Source organism: Phycodurus eques, chromosome 16, assembly GCF_024500275.1.
Source record: "Phycodurus eques isolate BA_2022a chromosome 16, UOR_Pequ_1.1, whole genome shotgun sequence".
NCBI classification, from domain to species: Eukaryota; Metazoa; Chordata; class Actinopteri; order Syngnathiformes; family Syngnathidae; genus Phycodurus; species Phycodurus eques.
Genome location: NC_084540.1, coordinates 11004011 through 11024702, shown reverse-complemented (window position 1 = coordinate 11024702; position 20692 = coordinate 11004011). Strand labels below are relative to the sequence as shown.

Below are 20692 nucleotides of genomic sequence, written 5' to 3'. Positions count from 1 at the left end.
CTCCACAGGGCAGGGGTGAAGGTATCACAATCCACTGTTCGAAGAAGACTTCGAGAGAAGAAATATAGAGGCCATACCACAAGATGAAAACCACTCATCAGCAAAAAGAATCAGAAGGCCAGATTGGACTTTGCAAAGAAGTACAGAGATGAGCCACCAAAGTTTTATGGACTGGACTGATGAGATCAAGATTAACCTCTACCAAAGTAATGGAAAGGCCAAAGTATGGAGAAAGAAAGGATCTGCTTATGATCCAAATCACACAAGCTCATCTGTGAAGCATGGTGGAGGTAATGCCATGGCTTGGGCTTGCATGGCTGCTCCTGGAATGGGCTCACTCATCTTTATTGATGATGCAACTCATGATAGTAGCAGCAGAAAGAATTCTGAAGTCTACAAAACCATTTTGTCTAGTAATTTAAAGAATAATGCATCCAAACTAATCGGGAGAAGCTTCATCATGCAACAAGACGATGACCCAAAACACACTGCTAACACAACAAAGGACTTCATCATGGGAAAAAGTGGAAGGTCTTAAACTGGCCAAGTCAATCAATCACCGGACCTTAACCCAATAGAGCATGCATTTTACATCCTGAAGAGGAGACTGAAGGGAGAAACCCCCAGAAAAAAAACAAACTGAAAGAGGCTGCAGTAAAGGCCTGGAAAAGCATTTCAAATGAAGAATGCAACAGTCTGGTGAAGGCAATGAATCGCAGGTTTGATGCAGTCATTGCAAGTAAGGGTTACGCTACCAAATATTATTCACTTTGTTAATGTAATCATGTCTGTTCCAATACTTTTGCTCACTTCAAAAGTGGGTGGCTTCAAACAGAAGGTACTCTGTCCTGAGTTGTTTGACACATCTACTGGTAAATACCATTATAAAAGCTACAATTTTTGTCTCATATTCATCTTTTGATCTGAAACCCAAATGTCTACAGTATACAACAAAAACAAAGGAATTGACCTTTCCCTTCCAATAGTTTTGGAGGGGACTGTATACCCCTATGGAATCCAGCCATTTGCTATACCGCTGCCCTCATTAGGGTAAAGGGTGAGCTGGAGCCTATCCCAGGTGACTTTGGACAAGAGACAGAGTACATCCTCGACTGGTTGCCAGTCAATTACAGGGCACATATAGACAAGCAACCATTCACAGTAGAAGGATAACAATTGTCTTTAATGAATGTAACGTGCATGATGATGGAATGTGGGGGGAGGCGAAGAAAATGTACATAAAAGGTCCATGCTGAAGTTTCGAATTCAGATATTTTTGATGAGTGAGGCTGATGTACTACACTTGCTTCACTGTGCTGCCAAACATATAACACATAACATGGATTTCTGCTCATAATATACAGTATATAGACACAGACCTCAGATATATAAAAAATAACTTTAAAAGTTTTATTGCTCCCACACACTTTAAACACATTTAAAGTTATTAAAAACACACTTTGGAAGTATTCTTCCGTGCCTGTTTTCACTCTCATGCAGCCAGAAAAGAGCCACAGTGTGCTTGCTTCTTGCTGTTTTAATGCGAACATATAGTATGAAACGCCATAGATTTCTTTGTTCTCGGGGTTGTCTCCTGCAAACTGTAATATGTGTTCCCATGGCAACGAGGCAGCGTCCGTCACAGCGTCCACTTGAGACACCTGGTCTCTCGGTGCGTCACCAAACACTTGCCGGAGCAGTAGCGCCCCCCGCATGTCGTGCACGTGTAGTTGGACGGAAAGCCGCACACGCAGCAAAAATGGCGCGGCGGGAGCGAAGACGGCGGAACCAGCGCCGAAAGGTAGTTGGGCTCCGGCTTGTCCGCTAAGTTCTCCTCCTCCAGAAGCGCCGTGAAGTTTTTCCTGAAGCGCAACTTGAAGTGGTCGCCCCGTGTCTTCCTCTTCTTTTTCTCAGGTTCCTCCGTTTCACTGAAGGCGGGGAGACGGGCGGTCGGACCGGGCGGGGGGAGCGAGCTCAGAGGGTCGTCCTGGAAGTTGTCTTTCTCCAAAGCCTCGAGCTGCCTGCTCAGCCTTCTCTGGCGGGTGCCGTCGTCCAGAACCCGCCGCTGGCCCGCCGTCTCGACCCGAGCCGAGCCCTTTTTTTCCAGCACCATCTTAGTTACCTCCCGTAATAGCGATAGAGACCGAGCAGTTCCGGTTTGACTCCAAACACCGCCTATTATAGACGTCACTTCCCCCTCCTCGCAGAATGGGGCCGGGCTACAAACCGGAAATCGGTTTCCGCGCTCTCTGCGCAGAATTAAAGAAGAGTGGCGGGAGCCGTTGGGAAAACGTAAGCTAACTTTCACGCATTTCGACAGAAAGACAGCAGTTTTCACACTGGGACATATGTGAACCTTTGATTAGATCCGCGATCGAGCGACACGGGTGCGGTTGTGATTGTTACTTAGCTCGTTCTGTTTTAGTTTCGGACTGAAATATGCGCAACTCCTGAAACGAGGCAGACGTCTTGTCAACAAGGTTCATACAATATTCTAACATAAATGCAAATGTTGAATAGTAGAGTGCAACAGCAACAACTGAATGACAAGTTTTGACAACTAGGAGGCCACTAAGTTGCCAAATTATTGTTAGAACTCCATGTCGTAACTTTCCATTTTGTGCGCCCGCAGCTCTACCACCGCTTACTCCGTCGTGTAGTTTATAAGCGAATCAACAGCTCCTATGTTATTGCTCTTTCATTATTATTATTATTATTTTTTTATTTTAATGTCGAGTAAGCGGTTTGACACATGGGCGACTTACCATGTTCGCCAGAAAGAAAGGAATATCCATGTTCAAAATTTTCTCTCATTGTGTTAATTGAAATGTTATGTATCAAAAGTACTAGTGGTATCGGTGAGTGCTCAACAGTAAATAGTCGTACTGGTATCGGTCTGAAAAAGGGTAGTATCAAACATCCCTTATAGTCATCAACAGTACTTGAACACTTCTGTCCAACGTTTGTAAAAAATAAAGTTTTTAAAGTCAGACATAGTCTGTGGGAGATAATAATCAGATTATACCCTTAAAATGGGAAACTTTTTTGGGGTACTTTTGATCAAATAACTAATTAGATTCATGACCTGCTATGATTAAATGCGTTTTGTTGTTATCATTGACCGGCACACTGTTGAAATAAGTGTGTTTTGTACTTCAGTTGTAGTCATGGATTATAAAAGGCGCAACGGTGGACCTTTCGTGGGTGGCGCTTCCCAGACCAAACGCAGCAAGACGGCCAGTGAATGGGAAGACAGTCCTTCACACTTTGAGGAGGAATTGTCCATGTTTGATGACGTAGACATGGATTCAGAGGAGATGGAGGGGCAGGCCGGGCATGATGTAATTCCTGTTGGTATGTAAGAAGTATTGTTGTTGAAAATGATATTTGGTACTGTCGTTAGATTAACGTCGATAACCGTTTTTTGCCAGGTGACCTCTTTTCGGCAGACCTCAAACCTCGCTGGCGGAGGCCTCATGCCCCTTCACTGGATCCATCCTCTGATTCTTTGGTTTTTCAACAGATTGATCTGGACTATTACTTAGGTACAGTGAACACTCTCTAAACGGGGTTTAGGGGCCAAGACCCCCCACGAATAGCAAACATTTGCAAATAGTACATGCCCCTCCCCCAAAATGGCTATATTTGCCTATAATTATATTGTAGTTTAAACCCAAAATACAGGGTGATTCAAAAAGAATACGTCAAAATCATTACGCATTTATTAAGTTTAAAAGCATTGTAATGGACTGAATCAGTGGTCATTTGATAGGGGAGTTATTCACGTTTGATTGGGTGTGAAAGTCACCGCTGTGGTGACGTACTCCTCTGACGCCGTTCAATTTCCAAAACAATGAAGTTTTTTTTCCCACTCAAAATGGCGTCTCCTCAGCAGAAAGCGTTTTGTTTGCGAAAACAAATGCCATTGGCACGGTGCAGCGTGCTTTTAGACTTTTTCTTGTGGTGGTATGTTAAAGACAAAGTTTATGTTCCACTACTTCCAGCAAATATCGATGGCATGAAAGATCGAATAATAGCTGCAATCAACACGGTGGACCGCGACACCCTGAGGCGCGTTTGGGAAGAATTCTCATATCGGCCTGATGTTGTCCATGCTGCCGTTGGTGGGCACATTGAGCACTTGTAATACATGAAATAAAAGCTTTAAAGTATGGACAACATGTGTGTCCAAGCTGGAGTTTTCTATTGTTATTTGTTTTTGAAATATTGCGTGCTGATTTTGGCGCATTCGTTTTGAATCACCCCGTATACCCCAAGCTATGATCCCAAAACACTTTAAGATCATTCCAAAACCCTTGACAATAAAAGGCTTCCAGACGATTTAATGTTGGGAAAAAAATGCAGCGCAAGTAAGAGGATGCTGCCGCAAATGACCCCGCTTTGCAACCTGAAAACACAGACGACTACTTTCCTAATAGCTATTTTATTACGTTTTTGACACAGTGATACATGCAGTACTGTACTCACAAAAAGTTGGGGTGATTTGGCTTTCTGCTGAAATTACAGGATGAACCTTAAATGTCCTCTTTTTCATGCTGCTCACATTTTGACATGGTGAGACCAAGACCTGATCCTGAAATTTCATTGAACGCTGAATATGCCTAACTTTATGCAAGTAGTGTAAATAATCTCATTTTTCCAATTACATAGATCGCAAAATACTTTTTCCCTTTATTTGGTCACTTAGTGTACCTGATCTTAAGCAGCTCAGCTAGCTGTAACCAGCCTATCAGCCGGGTAACTTCCACCCCTGCATTCTCTTGAGACGTTTACCTCCCCGCTTTATCCAGTGTCAACTCCACAAGGAGCCTCGCCTACCCATCTGACCTCTACTGGGTCATCAATCATGCTCCTGTTCACTGTCAAACCGGCCGACTATCAGCTAGTGGCCAACGCTAGCTCCGTCTCCTCTAGCAGGGCGCCGCAGAAAGAGCAGGGCGTTTGGGCAGCATCGTAGGGCATTACAGAAAGAGTGCAAAAATACGCTGCTAGGTGTGTTTTTCATTGAATAGTTTTATGTTTTACATAAAAACAATTCAAAATGTAAAATGTACATTATTTTTAGTGTTTTTGTTTTTTGTTGTTGTGTGTCAGATCTTTAATCCCAGTATGTATCCACCGGCTACCCTCTGGACTTTAAGTTCTGTTATGTTACGCAGGAGCGGCTGTGGCAGGCATGCCCGGTCAGTTACGTGGGAAAGTCCCCATCATTCGGATGTTTGGAGTGACAGACAGCGGAAACAGCGTGTGTTGTCATGTTCACGGGTTTGCACCCTACTTCTATGTCCCAGCCCCAAATGGTGAATATTTCCTTTAGTCTGTCAATTTTTTCATTGTGCGGATGTTTTGTAGGGAAATGCTTTCCACTCTTAAATGTCCTCTTCCTTTTTTTTATTTTTTATTTTTATTTTTTTGCCTCCCTATGAAAAGGGTTCACACCGGATTACTTGGGTGAGTTTATAAGAGAGCTCAACTCTGCTGTGCTGAAGGATATGCGCTCCAACAAGGACAACATCTCGGTCACCGTGTTGGCTGTGGACATCACCCGCAAAGAAAGTGAGGATGTGGACAACAGGCAGATTATGATCAGACTGATAATGCTGAACTAAAACAGGGGGAAAGAAAAAAAAAAACGTTTTGTGATGCGTGTCAGTCTTTATCATTGTATTTGTTTCACACTTTCTCCAGATATGTACGGTTACCACGGGCAACAAATCTCGGATTTCTTGCGGATAACCATGGCGATGCCTCGTCTCATTGCCCCCGCCAAACGACTGCTGGAACAGGGCTTGAAATTCGGACCTTTTCCTGTCCATTGTTTCCAATCCTTTGAGGCCAACATAGATTTTGAAATAAGGTGCATTTTTATATTGAATTCTATAAGGTGTGGCAGCACGGTAGACTGGGGTTTACTTCATCTTCCTCACGGTTCTGAGGTTTGAATCTCTCCTCTGGCCTTCCTGAGTGGAATTTGTATGTTCTTCCCGGGTTTGTGTGGGTTTTCCCTGGGCAGTCCAGCTTCTTTCCACATTCCAAAAACTCAGCAAGCAGTTCAGCATAAAATTCTCAATATCAGCCGGTACCGATCAGCCCGATCAAATCAGTGTAAAGTCTATTAATGATAGTTTGTGTCTATGAGCCCTGTGATTAACTGGTGAGCAGTCCAAGCTGCACCCCGCCTCTCGTTTAAAGTCAGCTGGGATAGGCTCCAGCTCACCGAAAGAGGACAGGCGGTACAGAAAGTGGATCGATTTTGTAACGTGATATGTAGAACCTGGAAGAAGAACTTGACATATTGATACTTTTATAGTCTACCTGAGATATAGCCTTGTATGTAAATTAGACTGTGACAATCATTTAGTAGAATGCTAACATGTTGTAGTTATCCTTATGAGTGTTTTGTGTTGTCAGATTCATGGTGGACAGCAATGTTGTTGGATGCTGCTGGATCGAACTGCCTACAGGCAAGTACAGAGTCCGTGAAGAAAAGAGTTCAGGGCACACAGATTCCAAGTATCCAGGCAAGGTAGGTTGACCTTACATGACATTCAGCCGCCTTGTGCTGCATACAGCAGATTGTTATGATGCTGCAGCGCACCACACAGTGTAATAAATATAAAAATTTTGCTTTCATTGGCTTTTAGGAGTCTTTGTGTCAGTATGAGGTGGATGTAGCATGGACTGACTTGATCAGTCACCCAGCAGAAGGAGACTGGCAGAGGATCGCACCGCTCCGCGTCCTCAGCTTTGACATTGAATGTGCTGGAAGAAAAGGTGCCACAAATATCCCGTCTGTTGAGTTGTTGTCAACAATTACGCAACAGCAGAGGTGTCAAAAGTTGTAAAATGTAAATCAATACTTAAGTTAAAAAATATATATATTCTGGTAAAAGTAGAAGTTCTTATTCCATTTTATTGAAGTGAAAGTAAAAACTACGGCATGAAATTTATAGTACTTGAGTACAAAAGTTAAAATGTATTTTGACGATCAATTATATACAAAAACATTAAATAGTTTCTCATAATGAAAAAAACCTTATCTTGCACACAAAATATTCTCCCTCTTTTTTGCCTCATCAAAAAATGTGTTCCCATAGCTTTGCTAATGCTGTGACTGCCAAATTAGGTAAAGATAACAACTGGTAAATTACACTTTACCTGTATGTTTTTTTTTTTCAGATTATACAGATTTTTTTTCATGCAAGAAGCTGGTGGTTTTTAGGCTGGCAGAAGAAAACCCATTCGCTCCGAATCATTTTTGCAACCAACAAACATTTCTCTTAAATAAGGCCAGAGATAGAGAATATTTTGCTTCTCTGAATCTGGTGCGTTGTTGTCGTTATTGCTCCCTGGTTTGTGTTCCTCCATGTCACTGCAGTCCCTTGTATTTCTTTTAAGTCCCCGAGATCTCAATCAGTCAATCAAGATCTCAACCGTGGTAGATGTGAACCTTCTCTTTTTAGTTTTTATTCATATATTTTACATCGTGTCATCATCCACAGGGATTGAAAAAAGTAACAAACCGAAAATACAAGTATGTTTTCAAATGGAGAGAGTAAAAGTAAAAAAAAATTCGGAAAAATGCTCAAACTTACAGATAGAGTACCTGAAAAAAATCTACTTAAGTACAGTAACCTTTTTTTTCTTCCCCACCACTGCCTGACAGCGAAAAGGCCATTCCAGACTATGCAACATTGTTAGCTTTTTCTGTTCACTCCCCCACAGGAATCTTCCCAGAAGCAGACAAAGACCCCGTGATTCAGATAGCTTCCATGGTGCAGCGCCAGGGTGAGACGGAGCCCTTCATTCGTACAGTCTTCACGCTCCAGTCCTGCGCCAGCATTGTGGGCTCTCAGATTTTGTGCTTCACTCAAGAGAGGCAGCTTCTGCAGGCAAACACTGCTTGTTTACGTGCAATGACACATTCTGCAACAATTTCTTTTTTAACAGGCTTAACATGTAATTGTGTATTTGAGCAGAGCTGGGCGGAGTTTTTAAGAACAGTGGACGCGGACATCATCACCGGATACAACATCCAAAACTTTGACTTTCCCTACTTGCTCAACCGGGCTGCTGCTTTAAAGGTTTGCCGCATCATTTGCTGCGCATGAATACTTCAGTACTGCTTGTCCTCTCTTTATTTGATCATTTCCTCTCTTCGGTGTGCAGGCCGATCTGTTTCCATATTTGGGCCGTGTGAGAGGGATCAAGTCAGTGTTGCGAGACCTCAACTTCCAGAGCAAGCAGATGGGCCGCAGAGAGAACAAGATCATCAACATGGAGGGCCGTGTTCAGTTTGATCTACTCCAGGTCAGCATGGATTTCTCTCAGTACATTGAACACGTACTTTGAGTACATAAGAACACATGTATTTTTGAAAAACATACATTCATATATGTATATATATCTAAATATGTATCTGTCAATATTTGCATGAAAAACACCCTCTACTCTCTACGTGTGTCTTCAGGTTCTCCTCAGAGACTACAAACTGCGCTCCTACACGCTGAATGCTGTGAGTTTCCACTTTCTGCAAGAACAGAAGGAGGATGTACAGCACTCCATCATCACCGATCTTCAGGTAATGCGCACTCACGCGCGTCGCTCACATTGACCTCGTTGCATTGCTACCGAAATTGGTCGTCCTCTTCACCTGTACTCATTCAAAATGTTTCCGACCAATCTCAGAACGGCAACGAACAAACGCGGCGACGTTTGGCGGTCTATTGCCTGAAAGACTCCTATCTGCCGCTGCGGCTGCTGCAGAAGTTGATGTGCGTGATCAATTACATGGAGATGGCCAGAGTGACCGGCGTGCCTCTCACCTACCTGTTGTCCAGAGGGCAGCAGATCAAAGTTGTCTCCCAGCTACTGCGACAGGTAAGAGAGGTACAGGTACGAGGCACTTGGCCGAACGTGTCCTCACACACACACACACACACACACACACACACACACACAGGCTGTGTTCACAATCATTCACTCATGCACTACTCCATAATCAGTATAGAGTGAAACCCGCATGCCTTACGTTCATGTTCAGGCAGCCAAACAGGATCTGGTGATGCCTGTTGTGAAGTCGCAGGGAGGAGAAGATTACACTGGCGCCACTGTTATTGAGCCAGAGAAAGGGTACGTGCTGGCGTCCACTATGCTTTTGTGTTGTTAATTTTAAGTGCATGTATTCCATACTGTATTTGTGGTCTCGCTCTATCAGCTATTACAGCATTCCCATCGCCACGTTAGATTTTTCATCCTTGTATCCGTCCATTATGATGGCTCACAATCTGTGTTACACCACCCTGCTGCAGAAAGGTGCCGTGGAAAAACTGGGGTGCGTTTGTTTAATTATTTCTCAAGTCTTAAAAACAAGAGCATCCTCTAGAAACTGTATGATGCAGGTGAAGGTATGGAATGTAATTGGTGGTCTTCGGAATGTAGGTTGTCACCAGCGGACTTCATCAAGACACCCACTGGTGATCAGTTTGTGACAAGTTCTGTGAGGAAAGGGCTCCTACCTCAGATCCTGGAGAACCTCCTTTCGGCCAGAAAGAGGTTTTAAAAATAACTCTTGGTGTACAAATGTAAACAAATCCTGCAAAGCATGCTCTTCAAGTGTGCCCAGATTTCAGCAATGTGTCGTGTCCCACTCTGTCCACAGGGCGAAGGCGGAGCTCAAAAAGGAAACTGACCCTTTTAAGAAGCAGGTGTTGGATGGCCGACAGCTGGCCCTCAAAATCAGTGCAAACTCTGTCTATGGCTTCACGGGGGCTCAGGTGGGCAAGCTGCCCTGCCTGGAGATCTCCCAGGTAAGTGCTTTCGCTTGCACCACAGTCAAACACAGCACTGTAAAAACAGTTATGGACTCGATGAGGCAGTCCCTGACTATCACAATTTTATTCATCAAATCCAGCATTTTCTTGCTCTTACAGCACATGTGAAGTCAAAGCATGTGACTTAAAATGAGCAAAGATTAGACGGAGGCAGGAAATTGGAAAATAATGCCCTGACTTGCTTTGACTGTAATTTGTTCCATGACTACTCAAAACAACTTTACCCTTTGAAATGAGTGGAAATGCCATTAATTTGTTCCAACCCCCCCCCCCCCCCCCCAAAAAAAAAAATAAACACCACATTTTTGTTACTCCACTGTATTGTAAAATATAAAAACATAAATATGGGCACAATTATTACATTTGCAAAGAAATTTTTTTTTTTTGCTTGCCATTATTGTAATATGGTATCACATTATAGGCCAAAAGTTATTACATTATAGGTTCAGGTATTTTATTACATTGTAGGCCTGTTTAAAAAAAAAAAAAAAAAAAAAAAAAGGGCAAATTTATTACATTATAGGCCATTTTTACTTTATAGGGAATTATTACGTAATGGGCTTCTGCAGAGAGCAGTTCTCTCACAGAAGTCTGATGATCGACGCAAAATCCAGTGGGGTACACGTTATAGCTGCAGATATGTTTTAGTGGCCTGCGTGTAAGTGTAGCAAGTCCCAAGGACACAATTCACAGGTTTTTTTGTTTTGTTTTAGTTTCTTGATGTGACAGTAATGAGTGTGGAGAGCAGATTAAGAATTTAATTGTACAGGAAACCTTTTTTTTTTTTTTTTTTTTTCTTTTTTTTTTTTTTTTTTTAACTGTGCACATAAGAATAAATGCTTGTGAAGTTTTAAGGAAAGTTTAAATATTGCAATGTAAGTTTTGGATATGCACAAATTGAGAGGAACCTGGTAGAGAGCCCTTTACGTACAGAGAGATCATGAGGTTTGCTTCAAAAAATACATGTAGACTTCTTATTAGAGCAATGACTAGAGCAATGCAAAAAAAATAACATATTTCACTGCAATGACAAAATTGACATTAAAGGTCCTATATTTTGCCACACCAACTTTTTGTAGTATTTGGGATGTAATATTGTCTCTATGGTGCCTCGGTAAACATGAAATATGAATTAAAATCCATAAATTCCAGACATTTTTCTGCCGAGGGGCCTGAAATCAGGTCATTTAAATTTCCCGAGCTTATCTACGTCACTCGCGAAGATCTCCGCCTACCTCTGTGCTCCTGAGCCAGTGCTGTCAACATAACAAACGTGTGCTCTCACAAGTGGGTCCTCTACACAGAGGCAACCAATCAGAGGAAAGAAGGGGGTTTTAGCCAAATATGAAAAAAACTGGATACAAAACTGGGTCAAACAGAAGTAGCTGTCAGAGGGGCTTTTTCTGGACACTCATATGACAAAACCACAGTTTTTTTTAAAAAAATGAAATTGACACTTATAAAAATTCCATGTTAGAGAGTCACTTTATGGAGGTCTAAATAGTCAAAATGTGAGACTGAGTTTGAGCTGAAAAGGCTTTTTAAAATACACGTCCACAAATGTGGTACTTATTAGATAGTCCTCAAGTAATACATTAATATCCTGTTTTTCATTCTGACTGTGAACCATAGCTCAAAAAGTCACTTTTATGTTTCACCCCAAACTTTGATGTGGAGTAAAAGGGGAAATGAAAGGCGTGTCTGAATGACAGACTGAGGAAAGACACATGTTGACATTCATGTATTGTTTTTTGTTGTTTTTTTTTACATGTAGAGTGTGACTGGGTTTGGAAGACAGATGATTGAGAAAACAAAACACTTGGTAGAGTCTAAGTACATAATTTCCAATGGTTACCAAGGCGATGCCAAGGTAAGGAACACGTGGATGCTCTAATATCCTCCACTTAATTTTTGTTTAAATTGTCAATTGTCTTTTCACACAGAACCAGATGATATTGTTGACCTTTTTTTGCTACTAAAAGGTCATCTATGGAGACACGGACTCTGTCATGGTAAAGCTCGGTGTTGCCACGGTGCAGGAGGCCATGAGCATTGGAAAAGAGGCCGCAGAGTGGGTGTCATCCCATTTTGTAGCCCCCATCAAACTGGAGTTTGAGAAGGTAACGAACGCTTTGCACGATGCAGTCGCGTCAGAATGAGTTGCAGCCGTTCAGTGACATCTAGCATTCAGACTGGATGCAAATTATAATTGTTTTGTCAATTATTAGTATTATTTCTTTCAGTTGTGTGGAATAGATTGTTGATTACTTGAGTTGTGGAGTTATTGAAGTGAAATGATTTGCACTATATCAGAGTTTCCCAAAGGTTATTGAGCCAAGGCGCACATTTTACATTAGAAAAATGCCACGTATTTATACTGAAATAACGATGATTTAGTCTAAATTTACTCACAAATTTACTGACTTGAAATCTGGGCCTGTGTAGTTAAACACAAAGCTATTATTCTGTTGTATGTATGGCAACGGGTTGATACACGGGTTTGTTGTACATTCTGCCATCTAATGGAAGAGCATTTGTTTTGCCTGTCACTATACCCCACTGACGTACTGTAGATACATGAACGAAGATACATTATTTGTAATAAATGAATTACACTTTTCATTGTTTGTAAATTCAAAATTTCATGATTGCTGTAAATATTTGTTTGAAAAAAATGTCTAATCCATAAAAAAAAAAAAAAAAACAGTAAGTACGGCTGGAACTGAGCTTGTTCTCATGTACTGTGTGATGAAGTATTCCTATGCCGCATGCTGTTCGTAACCTTGAAAGGTTGTATGTCAAGGCTGTCGTAAACAGAGGAACCCCTGTAATGTGTAGCTAAATGTTTAAAAAAAAAAAAAAAAAAAATTCTCAATATTTTCCTTCACCTAAAATTAATCCATCCATCCATTTTCTGAATGTCATCTAATGGGTGCCCCTAATTGAGACCAAATAAACTGTCTTGATATGGAAGCAAGCGTGATTTGTGATGTGTTATGTAAAACTATGTCATTGCTAATCTCTACAGGTGTACTTCCCTTACTTGCTGATCAACAAGAAACGCTACGCCGGCCTCTATTTCTCCTCCAACGCAGATGTTCACGATAAGATGGACTGTAAAGGCATTGAAACAGTCCGCAGAGACAACTGTCCCCTGGTGGCCAATCTTATTAACACTTGCCTGCAGAAAATCCTCATAGACAGGTGCATGCTCTTCGCAACAACTCCGACACCGCCAGGGAAATTAAAACCTTCATTTTTGAACAGAAAAAAAAAAATAGGAATGTGCTGTTGTGTTTTTAGGGATCCCCAGGGTGCAGTGGCACACGCCAAAGAGGTGATCTCTGACCTGCTGTGCAACCGCATCGACATCAGCCAGCTGGTCATCACCAAGGAGCTGACGCGCACGGCCCAGGAGTACGCTGGCAAGCAGGCGCACGTGGAGCTGGCTGAGAGGTCCTACCAACCGCATGTTTCTCGTTAAATCCATTCCAATGTGCTTTTGCTCGAAAGCAGTGCTTCTCAATCTTTTGGGCACCAGTGACTCCCTACGGGGGAGAATATCCATATAATATAATATATATTTATAATCCTAACAGCAATTCAACATAACTAATACCATGTACACCCCTAATCGCCAAAGGAATTAAAAAGTTACCTATTTTTGAGAAAAAGATGTCTTCATGTAATGTTAAAACATATTTTTTGAGAAAAAAAGTTTTGTTATTGGGAATGAAGTTGTATTTTTTTCTAGATGAAGTTGTAATATTGTGATCTAAAAGCCAAAGGTTAAAGAAGGGAGAAATTACTATTTTAAGTAAATACAAATATTAAAAAACACTTTATTTATATAATATTGCACCTTTAACGCGCTTTAAAAAAAAAAGGACTATATTCCCCCCAAAATATGAGCTTTTAATTGTGCTCAAGCTAAGATAGGGAGGAGTAATTGGTTAATTGTAGTTTTTATTGGTCGCAGGTATGCACTTTTTTTTTTTTTTTTTAAAGATACATCATCATCATTTATTGCAAATTATTTTGCGAACCCACAAGCTATGGCTCCCAGACCACCGGGGGTCCCTGTACCCCATTTTTGAGAACTCCTCTTTTAAAGGCCACATGTTATGTATTTATTCACAATTAAAAAGATTTTTATATAACTTGACATCGGTTGATGTGTCTTAGAACTGTTGCAGCCATTCTACATACACCGCTAGAATTACATTTATAAAATTCTATTTCATACTCAACATACTCTAGCCATCCATCCATTTTTTTCTATAGATTTTGTCCTCATTAGGGTCGTGGGTGAGCTGGAGTCTATTCCAGCGGGCTTTGGGTGAAAGGCAGAGTGCACCCTGGACTGGTCGCCAGCCAGTCATCAATCAGTCAAAACATAAATAAACAACCACTGACATTCATATTGACACCAATGGACAATTTCGAGTCTTTTTTTAACTAATTAATTCATATGGATGTTTTTGGAATGTGGAAGGAAGCCAGAATACCCAGATAAAAACTCACCCAAGTGTGTGGGGGGGGAATATGAAGGAGGCCGGAACCTACGTTTGAACCCCCAACCTCAGAAATATGAGGCGAGGCAAACATGCTAACGTGCTAGCCCTTGTGTGTGTTATGTAGGAAATGCTGTAAGCAAGTGAAACACTCTTATACAAAAACAAGCATGTTGTGCCCTGATTGAAGGTATTTCATCCTGGTTAGATTTTAGTATTTGCACATCAAGTGTGCACGACGGGCAAACGATGTGTATACAAACAATGTAAAAGCCAGTTTTCAATACTATATACTTTATAAATCTCCATTAACTGAGCCCCTTTGCCGTTGTGCGCAATCGACAGGATGAAGAAGAGAGACGCAGGCAGTGCTCCTAACCTGGGAGACCGAGTTCCTTATGTGATTGTGAAGGCCGCCAAAGGAGCAGCGGCATACATGAAGTCAGAGGTTTGTCTTTAGTGCCGTTTTCCCCCATGCAGGTACCATATTCATCCAGGTGATCATCATTTTTTAAATTCCACACCATATGGTAGGATCCCATCTATGTGCTGGAAAACAACATCCCCATCGACACACAACACTACCTGGACCAGCAGCTATCCAAGCCCCTGCTGAGAATATTTGAGCCCATTCTGGGGGAGAGCAAGGCAGAGAACGTCCTCCTCAGTCAGTATTTTCCTCGCCTCTGTTTTCCATACTTCAACACGCTGTTTTGGATGCTAACAACTTGCAGTTCAGTTCAGTGGAAAAGTGTAAATCCCCAAAGACAACCTTTCTCTTTCCTTTCAGAGGGCGACCACACGCGATGTAAGACCGTGTTAACGTCAAAGGTCGGAGGCCTCATGGCGTTTGCTCAGAAGAGGAACACTTGTATTGGCTGCAAAGCTGTGCTCAAGACAGATGGTGCGTGTGTTTTGGTCTACTTGAGGATTGTACTGGATGTGCTGGCTGCTTCTGTGTTTGATGATGATGTGTAGATCAGTGTTTCCTAACCTTTATTGAGCCAAGGCACCCATTTTACATTATGAAAATCTTGCGGCACAGCACACCAACAAACAAAAATGTATGAATATTGAAATGATGATCTCCTCGTCTCAATTTACTCCCAAATACACTTACTCAGTGAGAAATCTGGACCTGTTTAGTTGAAGCACCTGTGTTTTTATGCTCGCGATTTTTCCCAGCAGAGGCGAGGGCTTCACAGGACTTGTTTACTTTAGCATTAGCAGCAAGCTTCGTGAGCAATCGCCCTAATAGTTTCAGTGGGCCGGCCGTCGCAGTCTGGTTTAGTCCGTGTGGAATTCTCAAGAATCAGCCTTGTATTTCTTTTTTTAAATCGACTTTATTTACAGATCAGTACACACCCATTTGACATGAGACTACAGTCTTCTTCGTGTCCCTTTCTTCTTTGTCTTTTATTGATGTCAATTTTTCACGTGGTCCCCCTAGTGTTCAGACTGAGAGACCACAGTTTGAAGGGCGTCAGGAAGGGCATCCAGCTTAAAACTTTGCCAAACAAATATGAGCGTTCATCCAAAGAATTCCATACCGGATTGGTCGTGGCCCGGGTTAACAACGTCCGCCACCGGCGCCGTCAACCTGCAGGGCGCCGGTGGAAATTCAGCTACTGTGGGTCAAAGTCGAAGAAAGAGGTGGAAAGCGGGTTCTTTGGCAGAAAGAGAAGAGGAAATCACAGAGCCAAGAACTGAATGTGGGGACTTTGAATGTTGGGACGATGACAGGAAAATCTCGGGAGTTGGTTGACATGATGATTAGGAGAAAGGTTGATATATTGTGTGTCCAGGAGACCAGGTGGAAAGGCAGTAAGGCTAGAAGTTTAGGGGCAGGGTTTAAATTATTTTACCATGGTGTAGATGGAAAGAGAAATGGAGTCGGTGTTATTTTAAAAGAAGAGTTGGCTAAGAAAGTCTTGGAGGTGAAAAGAGTATCAGATCGAGTGATGAGGCTGAAACTTGAAATTCAGGGTGTTATGTATAATGTTATTCGCGGCTATGCCCCACAGGTAGGATGTGACCGAGAGGTGAAAGAAAATTCTGGAAGGAGCTAGATGAAGTAGTTCTGAGCATCCCAGACAGAGAGAGAGTCGTGATTGGTGCAGATTGTAATGGAGATGTTGGTGAAGGAAATAGGGGTGATGAAGAAGTTATGGGTAATGTACTGGCATCCAGGAAAGGAACTTGGAGGGACAGATGGTGGTAGACTTTGCAACAAGGATGCAAATGACTGTAGTGAACACTTTTTTCGAGAAGAGGCAGGAACATAGGGTGACCTACAAGAACGGAGGTAGAAGCACGCAGGTGGATTACATCTTGTGCAGACGATGTAATCTGAAGGAGGTTACCGACTGTAAGGTTGTGGTAGGGGAGAGTGTGGCTAGACAGCATAGGATGGGGGTGTGTAAAATGACTGATGGTGGGGAGGAAGATTAGCAAGACAAAGGCAGAGCAGAGAACCATGTGGTGGAAGCTGAGACACGACGAGTGTTGTGCAGCTTTTCGGGAAGAGGTGAGAGAGGCTCTCGGTGGACGGGAGGAGCTTCCAGAAGACTGGACCACTGCAGCCAAGGTGATCAGAGAGGCAGGCAAGAGAGTACTTGGTGTATCTTCTGGCAGGAAAGGAGAGAAGGACACTTGGTGGTGGAACCTCACAGTCCAGGAAATCATACAAGGAAAAAGATCAGCTAAGAAGAAGTGGGACACTGAGAGGACCGAGGAGAGGCGAAAGGAAATACATTGAGATGCGACACAGGGCAAAGGTTAGAGGTGGCAAAGGCCAAACAAGAGGCATATGATGACATGTATGGCAGGTTGAACACTAAAGAAGGAGAAAAGGATCTATACAGGCTGGCCAGACAGAGGGATAGAGATGGGAAGGAAGTGGCAATGATTAGTAAGGGGGAGGTAAGAAAGGCATTAAAGAGGATGACAAATGGAAAGGCAGTCGGTCCTGATGACATTCCTGTGGAGGTATGGAAGCATCTAGGAGAGGTGGCTGTGGAGTTTTTGACCAGCTTGTTCAATAGAATTATAGCGCGTGAGATGATGCCTGAGGAATGGAGGAAAAGTGTGCCGGTGCCCATTTTTAAGAACAAGGGTGATGTGCAGACCTGTGGGAACTATAGAGGAATAAAGTTGATGAGCCACACAATGAAGTTATGGGAAATAGTAGTGGAGGCTAGACTCAAGACATAAGTGAGTATTTGCGAGCAACAGTATGGTTTCATGCCTAGAAAGAGTACCACAGATGCATTATTTGCCTTGAGGATGTTGATGGAAAAGTACAGAGAAGGTCAGAAGGAGCTACATTGTGTCTTTGTAGATCTAGAGAAAGCCTATGACAGAGTACCCAGAGAGGAACTGTGGTACTGCATGCGGAAGTATGGAGTGGCAGAGAAGTATGTTAGAATAATACAGGACATGTACGAGGGCAGCAGAACAGCGGTGAGGTGTGCTGCAGGTGTGACAGACGAATTTAAGGTGGAGGTGGGACTGCATCAGGGATCAGCCCTGACCCCCTTCCTGTTTGCAGTGGTGATGGATAGGCTGACAGATGAGGTTAGACTGGAATCCCCAAGGACCATGATGTTTGGAGACGACATTGTGATCTGCAGTGAAAGTAGGGAGCAGGTGGAGGAACATTTACAAAGATTGAGGCATGCATTGGAAAGAAGAGGAATGAAGATTAGCCGAAGTAAGACAGAATATGTGTGCATGAATGAGAGGGGTGGTGGGGGAAGAGTGAGGCTACAGGGAGACAGTGGCACTGAAGAGACAACAGGAAGCGGAAATGAAGATGGTGAGGTTCACTGTCTGAGTGACCAGGTTGGATAAAATTAGAAATTAACTCATCAGAGGGACAGCCGAGGTTCGATGTTTTGGAGACAAAGTTAGAGAGAGGAGACTTCGATGGTTTGGACATGTCCAGAGGAGAAATAGTGAGTATATTGGTCGAAGGATGATGAGGATGGAGCTGCCAGGCAAGAGAGCGAGAGGAAGACCAAAGAGAAGGTTGATGGATGTCGTGAGGGAAGATGAGGGGAGTTCGAGAGGAGGATGCAGGAGATAGGCTTACATGGAAAAGGATGACGCGCTGTGGCGACCCCAAAAGGGACAAGCCAAAAGAAGAATAACAAGATGACAAACTCGTGTTCCTTTTTTAAATTCATGCCTTCGGTTTTTTTATACTCACAAGAAATGCCATGTTTAAACTGAAATCAATATATATTTGTTTTATAAATTTTTATTTGAAATTGGCTCAGTGTACTTGTTTGTAGTGAAGAAAATATTTTGCTGCAATGCACAATGTGAATTGAAGAAAAAAACTGACTAAAAAGGCAAAAGGTCGTTCATTATGAAGTGAAATGTCTCGTTTTGTCTTGAGTATTCATAATTGCTCTTTAACCAAGCAAAAATATATTTATCCGAATACTTGATTATTCTCTAAAAGGAGGATACTTGATTACAAAGGTATTCGATAGCTGTAGCACAACTGGATGCATTTCTCATTTGTGACAGGTCAGTTTAATGTCACTTCCAAATAAAATGAGAACATGTCACCAGTAGCAGTTGTATAATTTTTCATAGAATAAATGAAAGCGTACTATATATATGTATATTGTTATTTATAGATTTTTTTTTTTGTTATAGATTTTTTTTTTTTTTTTCATACCGCCCAGCACTATATGGCGCCATGGTTGGGAATCTGTGGTATAAAAATCTTTAATAGGCGTTTTATCTTTGCAGCTGCTGTGTGTGATTACTGTAAGAAGAAGGAGTCTGAACTGTACCAAAAAGAGGTACGTTAGCACTTTTACATATCCCTGCTCAAATAATTGTCTTCATAAATTGCGTTAAAATCTTCAGATTTTCCATTTGAACACTCTGGAGGAACGTTTTTCTCGACTGTGGACTCAGTGTCAGCGTTGTCAAGGTTCCCTCCATGAAGATGTCCTCTGTACCAGGTACATAATTGACATCGTATCCATGCACGCACAAGTGCCCCTTTCTCGTCCGTTAATTAAAGTGTGCCGCTGCACTCCTCCTCAGCCGCGACTGCCCCATCTTCTACATGAGGAAGAAGGTTCAAAAAGATCTGGACGATCAGAGCAAGCTGGTGTCTCGGTTTGGATGGTGAGACGATACGCTTCAGTTCACATACTTCTGGACGTTTGTAAAAATGCATATTGGTTTGTATTTTGTTAAATGAATAAAATTACATGAAATATTTCTTCAACTTGAGTCTTTCTTGTGTTTTTATGTCATGTTCATGTAAAATGATCATTGAGTTTAGAACTCAACGATTAGGAAAGAAATATATATTCGGCAGCCATGCTGGAAAGCATGTGGACAAATTGATACAGATCATGCACATATATTCTGGTCTTGGTGAAAAATAAAAGTATATTGGGACAAAATATCGTATGGTTTAAGAAAAAATTAGATACTAAAAACATGTCAAATACTTATGGAAGTTATTGTGAGACAATACAAAAAGAGGATGAGTATATTGATAAAGTTCTGCTGTCAAGATGGTTAAAAAAATTATTACAAGATATATTGGTATAAAGTGGAACAACGGACCGAGGAGCGGTGGGTGTTCACGGTTGAAGAATTATTTGTAATGAAGAAAATTACAGGCAAAGTAATACTACAAGTGACAAAATGTTAAAATAAATGGGAGAAGTGGACTGAATATAGAAAATGAGAGGACGCTACCATCACTAATTGACAATAAGGACATGGGGGGTAGATGGATGACGATTTCATTGCTTTTGTTACAAAAATGCCCCTATACTAATTTTGTTATTGTTGAAAGGAAATTCATGAAAAAAAAGTGATCATTGAGTGTAAAAGCCTTCATTTTCAAGGATGTCAAGAGGACCTAGGACAGAAATGACAGCAAACGTGTAGAGTGGTGTACCCCAAGTCCAGCCCACCAGCAACCCTAAGCAATATGAAAAGGAATGGGTGGATGACCTTGGGTTCTTAACAGTCCTGGGCACATCATTGCTTTGGACATACTGTACCTTTGTGTGATGAATTTTCATCTTTTAATGTTTGCAATCCTGCAGGCTTTATCCATGCTAAGACAAACTTGACTAACACGTCCCCACAGAATTTCTTTAAGTTCACAGCAAATGTCAAGCTAAAATTAGATGTACAGTATCCTTATGAACATTATGTATTTAAATAAGTGTGTGTGCTGAACTGTCAAGTGGACTTTATGGTAGCATTAATATTTTGTTATGATTACGATTACAAATTCTCACATCTGTCTTTTTGGTACTCATACACAACTAGTCA

The 20692-nt window shown here is 41.9% G+C and overlaps 2 protein-coding genes across 2 annotated transcripts; one reads left to right on the top strand and one right to left on the bottom strand.

Moving 5' to 3' along the window:
• Positions 1 to 1389: 1389 nt before the first annotated feature.
• Positions 1390 to 2157, bottom strand: znhit1 (zinc finger, HIT-type containing 1). The gene has a single exon (XM_061701143.1). The coding sequence runs from the start codon at positions 2111 to 2113 to the stop codon at positions 1640 to 1642; it is 474 nt and encodes a 157-aa protein (XP_061557127.1). The 5' UTR covers positions 2114 to 2157; the 3' UTR covers positions 1390 to 1639.
• Positions 1728 to 19615, top strand: pold1 (polymerase (DNA directed), delta 1, catalytic subunit). The gene is made up of 28 exons (XM_061701142.1): positions 1728 to 1801; positions 1915 to 2292; positions 3160 to 3354; positions 3432 to 3545; positions 5181 to 5321; positions 5452 to 5577; positions 5710 to 5878; positions 6433 to 6547; positions 6666 to 6795; positions 7747 to 7913; positions 8001 to 8105; positions 8191 to 8331; positions 8492 to 8602; positions 8710 to 8901; positions 9065 to 9153; positions 9239 to 9355; positions 9463 to 9576; positions 9683 to 9830; positions 11629 to 11724; positions 11837 to 11974; positions 12883 to 13058; positions 13158 to 13310; positions 14714 to 14816; positions 14903 to 15035; positions 15159 to 15272; positions 19133 to 19185; positions 19253 to 19350; positions 19436 to 19615. Exons 3-28 carry the CDS (start codon positions 3168 to 3170, stop codon positions 19521 to 19523), a joined length of 3318 nt encoding a protein of 1105 aa, XP_061557126.1. The 5' UTR covers positions 1728 to 1801; positions 1915 to 2292; positions 3160 to 3167; the 3' UTR covers positions 19524 to 19615.
• Positions 19616 to 20692: the final 1077 nt, after the last annotated feature.